We start from the raw sequence: 8,318 nt of genomic DNA, 5'->3' as shown, positions 1-8,318 counted from the left end.
CAATACATATTTCTATACACACTGTATATCTGTTTCAGTTATCACCGTTTTGAATGTCATTGATGTTCAGAAACCCTTTCTTTGTTAACAAAAAGCTGTCTTTATTGCCCAGAAAAAGTAAACATAACCGGCAAAAGCATTATATAAAAATATATTATATTACAGAACCATTTATCAACTGTTAGAACCATAACTTACATGTCACGCACATTTAAAAAAAAGGCACTCAAATGTATAAAACTAAGAAAAGACACACAAGACCACGAACTGGAGATCTGTTCTTTAGCAAGCGACAAGACCAGATATTTCTGACTGTAAAAATTGCTGCAAAATATGCATTTTGTAATTGTATAGGTATTAGATCAGGGCTCTTCAACGTTTTTTAAAATAAGGACCCCTTAACTGAAAGTGACGGAGACCCCCAACTAGCCTACACATATTGTAGGACACACACACGGACACACAAAGACACTTACATGCACGCAAAAATATGGGTTATTACAAGAATTATTACAACTAATTACCTAATAAATGGATTTGTTGTGAGTTGTAACGATTATTACAACACATGTAGCCTACTCACTTTAGTGTAGAAATGTGACGTCAGGATTTTAATATATTGTCCGTTAACGTGTTTTAACTTCATTCAAGTGACCTGTAGGCTAATATTTAAATAACTTGGCCTTTTAAAAAATATTATTATTATAAATAACTCAACAGGAATCATTCAAAACAAATGCACATAATAGTACAGATAGTATAGGCCTAATTTATGTATGTTTTAAACCAAATGGCTCGGTAAGTTTATATATAGGCCTATGTCAATGGTTCCACTGTGACGATCGCTCTGCGAGTGGAGCGCGTGGTGGGAGGCGTTACCGTGGCAACAGGTTGGGTGACACACACACACACACAAACACACACACAGGTAGCAGAGTCATGTTGTCCTCTCCGGTGACACACACACACGCAGACAAAACGTTACTCCAGTGTTTACGTTGATAACGGAAGTTCACCGCGACGATTTAACCGATTAAGTAACTCACCTGCAAGGTTTGTGTGTGTGTGCGTGTGTGTCTCTCTTTGTGTGTGTGTGTGTGTGTGTGTCTCTCTCTCGTTGTGTGTGTGTGTGTCTGTGTGTGCATGTGTGTGTGTCTCTGTCTCTCTTTGTGTGTGTGTGTCTCTGTCTCTCGTTGTGTGTGTCTCTGTCTGTCGTTGTGTGTGTCTCTGTCTGTCGTTGTGTGTGTCTGTGTGTGTGTGTGTGTGTGTGTCTCTCTCTCGTGTTTGTCTGTGTGTGTAGGTTATGTGTGTGTGTGTGTTTGTGTGTCTCTGTCTCTCTTTGTGTGTGTGTCTCTTGTGTGTGTGTGTGTGTGTGTGTGTGTGTGTGTGTGTGTGTCTCTGTCTCTCGTGTTTGTGTCTGTGTTTAGGCTATGTGTGTGTGTTTGCGTGTGTCTCTGTCTCTCATTGTGTGTGTGTTTGTGTGTGTCTCTGTCTCTATTTGTGTGTGTGCGTGTGTCCCACATATTTTGTTGATTTTTTCCAATTTTTTTTTATTTTCCTAAATTTTTGGTGCTTTTCCCCAGATTTTTTCCACTAATTTTGTCGCCTTTTTCTCATATTTGTGTCCCTTTTTACCAAACTTTTTGTCTCTTTTTCAATGTTCCATAATTCCACTGTCCCTTTCTCCCTACAGATGTATTTTGGATGCTGTTAGGGTCTCCTTACAGATGTATTTTCTTCGTGAGAAACCAATCCAAGGCTGGCAAAGTGATGCTAACAACGTGCTGCTAACGTTATGTGGCTAACGTTGATACTTCACATTCACAGCCTGAAACCGGTGAACAGTTACCTCATCATCTTTAAAGTTTGGTGATGACATCAGTGGGAAGATGGAAAACTTGCCCCATGTTTCTGTTTTTTTTTCAACAATTTTGTCCCTTCTTCCTTACCCTTCTTTCACACGTTTTTCGTCATTTTTTCCCACATTTTTTGTGCTTTTTCACACGTTTTTGTCGTTTTTTCCCCACATTTGTTGTGCTTTTTTCACACGTTTTTTTTCTTACGTTTTAGTTACTTTTTTCTCAACTTTTTACCAAACTTTTTGTCCCTTTTTCAATGTTCCATAATTCCACTGTCCCTTTAGGTTCTCCTTACAGATGTATTGTTGATGCTGTTAGGGTCTCCCTACAGATGTATTGTTGATGCTGTTAGGGTCTCCTTACAGATGTATTGTTGATGCTGTTAGGGTCTCCTTACAGATGTATTGTTGATGCTGTTAGGGTCTCCTTACAGATGTATTGTTGATGCTGTTAGGGTCTCCCTACAGATGTATTGTTGATGCTGTTAGGGTCTCCTTACAGATGTATTGTTGATGCTGTTAGGGTCTCCCTACAGATGTATTGTTGATGCTGTTAGGGTCTCCCTACAGATGTATTGTTGATGCTGTTAGGGTCTCCTTACAGATGTATTGTTGATGCTGTTAGGGTCTCCCTACAGATGTATTGTTGATGCTGTTAGGGTCTCCTTACAGATGTATTGTTGATGCTGTTAGGGTCTCCCTACAGATGTATTGTTGATGCTGTTAGGGTCTCCTTACAGATGTATTGTTGATGTTAATAGGGTCTCCCTACAGATGTATTGTTGATGCTGTTAGGGTCTCCCTACAGATGTATTGTTGATGCTGTTAGGGTCTCCTTACAGATGTATTGTTGATGCTATTAGGGTCTCCCTACAGATGTATTGTTGATGCTGTTAGGGTCTCCTTACAGATGTATTGTTGATGCTGTTAGGGTCTCCCTACAGATGTATTGTTGATGCTGTTAGGGTCTCCTTACAGATGTATTGTTGATGCTGTTAGGTTCTCCCTACAGATGTATTGTTGATGCTGTTAGGTTCTCCCTACAGATGTATTGTTGATGCTGTAACTGCTGCGTTGTAAATGTCTCTCCCTGCAGTGTTTGATGGAGCGCTATGAGTCTCTGGGTCTGGTCGGGGAGGGCAGCTACGGCACGGTGCTCAAGTGCCGTCACCGAGACTCGGGCCGCCTCGTCGCCATCAAGAAGTTCGTGGACTCGGACGACGACAAGACGGTGAAGAAGATCGCCCTGAGGGAGATCAAGCTGCTGCGGGTAAACCTGTCCATCCATCCATCCATCCACCATCATTCATTCATCCTTCCATCCTTCCACTCATCCATCCATCCATCATTGTGTTTCATCGGGCATTTTTAAGAGGGTATATGGAAATCCTGGAGCTTTCTTAGTGGATTCACTGCGTGTAACGTAGACTACACCACTGGTATCTTGTATTCTCACATTGCCGGCTCTATCTCCACAACGCTGTCGAGGAAGGTCTGGCTACAACACCGATGCATTCTGGGATAGGAGAATAAAACCCGCTCTGGTTTGTTTGCATTTCTTTAAAACAAAGAGCGCTAAACTCCAGACGCAGCGACGGTAGCTCTGCTAAATAGGGGAAGGAACTTGTTTGAGAACATTTTCACTCCACAAAAGACAACGCTGCATACAATATTAAATTAAGTTAACTGTTGACTCAGCACAGTAACGTGAGCTTTTTAAATGAGCTGATACACGGTTACACCTCATTGGCTCTTACCCGTGTATCTCTGTGTGGACTTCGTCTACAGCAATCCCACCAATCGGTCCCAAAACCTCCCAGTTAGACAGGAAATTCCCACATTTTTGTCACATTTTTCTCATGTTTCAGTCGTTTTTGTAGCATTTTTCTCATGTTGCTAACGTTTTTGTCGCATTTTTCATGTTTGCAACGTTTTTGGCGCATTTTTCTCATGTTTACGACGTTTGTGGCATTTTCCTCATGTTTCCGACGTTTTTGTTGAATTTTTTTCATGTTTCTGACGTTTTTGTCGCATTTTCCGATGTTTTTGTCGCATTTATCCCACATTTTTCTCATGTTTCCAATGTTTTTGTCAAATTTTTCTCATGTTTCCAATGTTTTTGTCGCATTTTTCTCGTGTTTCCGACGTTTTTGTCGCATTTTTTTCATGTTTCTGATGTTTTTGTCGCATTTTTCTCATGTTTCTGACGTTTTTGTCGCATTTTCCGACGTTTTTGTCGCATTTTTCTCATGTTTCCGATGTTTTTGTCGCATTTTTCCGACATTTTTCTCATGTTTCCGACATTTTTGTCGCTTTTTTCCCACATTTTTGTCGCATTTTCTCATGTTTCCGACGTTTTTGTCGCATTTTTCCCATGTTTGTCGCTTCTTCCCTAAACATATTCTTTGTAAATCTTTACAATCATTTCCTGCCTTGTTGCACCATCCAAATTTTCTTCAAAACGTAATACTCTCATGTTTCCGACGTTTTTGTCGTATTTTTTCTCGTTTCCCACATTTTTGTCGCATTTTTCTCATGTTTCCGACGTTTTTGTCGTATGTTTCTCATGTTTCCAACGTTTTTGTCGAATTTTTCGATGTTTTTGTTGCATTTTCTCATTTTTCCAACGTTTTTGTCGCATTTTTCCCACGTTTGTCGCTTCTTCCCTAAACATATTCTTAGTAAATCTTTACAATAATTTCCTGCCTTGTTGCACCATCCAAATTTTCTTCAAAACTTAATACTTTTCAGCGTGTAACGTTAGCTTGCTAGCTCGAAGTTTGTTGTTGTTTCACGTAGCGAAGAGGATTTTTGAAAATGGCAACACAAGCAGGACGTCTGCGCCGGCTTTATCCTGGAAATATACTTCCGTTGATCCAAACTTAATTAGTATCTTGAAACAGGACAGAAGAAAAACAGATGGTTGCTCCAATATTAAGACAATAATGCTTGATTCTCAAAAATGTGTCTGACTGACTTTCCTTTGTCATAATTCTTTTTACATTTAGTGTTTGAGAGCCAGAAATCTCCACAAGGCTTCATCACTAGTGTTCACTCAAGGTGGTGCAAGGCACACGGAGTCAAAGATGCTTTAAAATAACGCTTGTTCTCCGCTCTCATCTTTCTAACCGTCAAGCAACTGCGCCACGACAACCTGGTGAACCTTCTGGAGGTGTGGAAGCGGCGCCGGCGCTGGTATCTGGTGTTTGAGTTCGTGGAGCGAACGCTGCTGGAGGATTTGGAGCAAAACCCGAGTGGACTGGACCTGAACACCAGCCGGCAGTACCTGTACCAGATCCTGAGGGCCGCGGCCTTCTGCCACCAGCAGCACGTGAGGACCAATCACACGCCTCCTTTCTTTTTAATGGGATTAACTGTTCATGTTCCCATGGCAATGTGAACACCCCCACACGGTATTTTTCCGACAACTTGTTCCTTTTTGACGACATTTTTGTCGTTTTTTTCAACATTTTTGTCGTTTTTACTGACATTTTGTCGATTTTTTTCCAACATTTTGTCGATTTCTTTCCAACATTTTGTCAATTTTTTAAACTTTGTTGTTTTTCCAACATTTTGTCAATTATTCCAACATTTTTGTCGATTTTTCCAACATTTTGTCAATTTTTTTACAACAATTTGTCAATTTTTCCAACATTTTTGTCGATTTCCTCAACATTTTTTTTATTTCTTTCCAACATTTTGTCGATTTCCCCGACGTTGTTGCTGAATCACAGAAATGAAACCCGTATTTTCTTTTTAATGTGATAAAAAATTTTTTTAACAACATACAAATGGCAACATGAACACCCCACTCATTTTTTTTAACATTTTTGTAGTTTTTTCTGACATTTTGTAGATTTTTTTTCCCAACATTTTGTCAATTTTTCCAACATTTTTGTCGGTTTTTTTCAACATTTGTCGTTTTTTCCAACATTTTATCAATTATTCCAACTTTTTTGTCATTTTTTTTCAACATTTTTGTAGTTTTTTTTTGACATTTTGTAGATTTTTTTTCCCAACATTTTGTAGATTTTTTCAACATTTTTGTCATTTTTTTCAGCATTTTGTCGATTTCCCTGACATTGTTGCTGAATCACAGAAATGAAAACCTCTTTTCTTTTTAATGTGATTAACATTTTTTGAGCTCGGCTCCCCTTAATAATACATGGGCTCCCCTGAAAATGTGATTTGTGAAATTTTGGGGGGTCTCTAAAAATATTGACAATGGGTCATTTTGACGTGCAATTTCAGTTTTGTGTAATGTGATCATCGTGGATTATTAGCCTATGTGTAAAACGGCAAAAATATCATTCATGCATGTCGGCGATTTGAACCTAATTCACTTCAATAAAGATAACTATACATGCTATTCTTGTTATGAGCATCAAGGCGTGGCAGCGCTGCGGTGCAAATTCAACTCATGTTTAGTAGGCTACATGTTAACTCAGAGATTCATAGAAAAAATATAAACGTTGGAGGCCATTAATCGGCGCGCAAAGTCCTTGAAATCCATTTTGCAGTAAGCATCATATAGCCATGGCAAAAAGAAAACTAGGCAGTTTAATTCATTTTGGTTTTACTAAGAAATTGTGTAGCGATAACGTTAATAGCACGACCAATTCACCTGTTGCAAGACCTGTTAGCACAGAAGCAAGAAGAAGCTGAAGAAATAATGTCCTCTCTGGCTTAAGATGATCCTAACCCCTCTTGCTACTCTCTCTCCCGTTAGTTCAGCCAGCAGTGGAGAGACTGGAAGAGCCGATATACATGGCTGTTTGTTAAGGATGGAAACTTGGGGTGCGTCGCTAAGGTCTAATTGAACGGAGGAATTATGGTATTCTTCGATAGTGAGTAACTTTAACCGTTGTTCATGTGAAACCTCAAAGACAGCCTGATGTTTTGTTTATAGACTATTTGTGGCTGGCTGTTTGGCTCATTCAGGCTCCTGTTTCCGCTTTGTTGCGCGCCGCTGGAAAAAAAAAGACCTGTGCGCGTGTGTTTATTCATTATAGTAATGTTTGCTCTGTTTTTCTTGTGCCATTCACAGATTAAAAGTCATTAAATAGGACGAGGTGTGGCTGACTGGGAGCACACAGCTTTTTGACCTTGTTGCAAACTGTTGCACGATCTGCTGCTCCTCTTTCTTTTGCACTCTAAAATATTCAGTCTGCCTTATAATTCATGTACCAGATAAAGGATCTGTTGTAATAAAGGAACATATATTTTTAACCCTACTCTCTCGGATATTTTTTTGTGCTTATCGGTATTGGAACAAACAAGCGTCAAAGATTCCCCCAGTCAACACCAAGGTGACAAAGATCAAACTCAACAAAATAGTCACTACTTCTGAGTCCTCCAGAAAGTTCAGCTACTTTCCCCCTTTTCTAGGGTAGACTTACAATCTGGCAAACCGTTTATCACCTTATTTTTACGACAACTTGTTGCCAACATTTTTGTTGCCTTTTTTCCAACTTTTCTGTTTCTGTTTTCCCCAACGTTTTTGGTGCTTTTTCCCAACGTTTTTGTCATATTTCTGTGGGGTTTTTTCCCCAACATTTTTGTCGTTTTTTTCCAACTTTTCTGTTGCTTTTTTCCAAAATTTTTGTCAATTTTCCCCAAGGTTTTTGGAGCTTTTTTCCAATTTTGGGGAGTTTTTTTTCCAACTTTTTTCTGTGGCTTTTTTCCAAAAATGTTGTTGAATTTTTCCCAGGGTTAAAACATTTTCCTGTATTTTTCTGATCTCTTTTCTCCTCAGATCATCCACCGTGACATCAAACCGGAGAACATCCTTATCTCTCAGGGGGGCGTAGTTAAGATGTGTGACTTTGGCTTCGCCCGGACCATGACGTCGCCCGCCGAGGGGGGGGTCTATACCGACTACGTGGCCACTCGCTGGTACAGAGCACCTGAACTGCTGGTGGGAGACACCAAGTATGGAAAGTAGGTGTTAGTGTGTGTGCACCTGAGGATGTGTTAGTGAATGCTGTGTTTTGATACAGATGGCCAGAAAAAGTTGGAAAAAAAGAGAAAAATGTCACAAAAAAAGTGGTGAAAGCATCAAAAGTGACAAAAAATCCACAACAGAGTTTAAAAAAAGCAACAAAGACATAAAAAAAAAGTGACAAATGTCGAGAAAAAGTCAAAAACGTTGAATAAAATAGTTAAGTTATCATGAATGTACACAGGCTGTATGTTGCTGTTGGAAATAACTAGTAGATGTTAGTAAATGTTGTGTTTTGATAAAGATTTTAATGTCTGTCTGTGTGTGTGTGTGTGTGTGTGTGTCTGTCTGTCTGTCTGTCTGTCTGTCTGTCTGTCTGTCTGTGTGTGTTTCTGTGTCTGTGTGTGTATGTCTGTCTGTCTGTGTGTCTGTCTGTGTGTCTGTCTGTCTGTGTGTGTGTGTGTGTGTGTTTCTGTGTCTGTGTCTATGTGTGTGTATGTCTGTCTTTCTGTCTGTCTG

General features: G+C 39.6%; 1 protein-coding gene across 1 annotated transcript in view; it reads left to right on the top strand.

The window, feature by feature from the left end:
* The first annotated feature begins 979 nt into the window (after positions 1-979).
* The window catches only part of LOC114545838 (cyclin-dependent kinase-like 5), a 15,968-nt gene continuing 8,629 nt past the window's right edge, over positions 980-8,318 (top strand). Inside the window, exons 1-4 of the mRNA XM_028564388.1 lie at positions 980-1,053; positions 2,955-3,128; positions 4,995-5,189; positions 7,614-7,798. Of these exons, the coding sequence (XP_028420189.1) occupies positions 2,961-3,128; positions 4,995-5,189; positions 7,614-7,798 (548 nt within the window). The 5' untranslated portion in view covers positions 980-1,053; positions 2,955-2,960. The remainder of the gene's footprint in view (positions 1,054-2,954; positions 3,129-4,994; positions 5,190-7,613; positions 7,799-8,318) is intronic.

The sequence above is a fragment of the Perca flavescens genome, chromosome 19 (assembly GCF_004354835.1).
Source record: "Perca flavescens isolate YP-PL-M2 chromosome 19, PFLA_1.0, whole genome shotgun sequence".
Classification (NCBI taxonomy): domain Eukaryota; kingdom Metazoa; phylum Chordata; class Actinopteri; order Perciformes; family Percidae; genus Perca; species Perca flavescens.
Note: the sequence above shows the minus strand (reverse complement) of the source record. Positions and strands in the feature narration are given on the sequence as shown.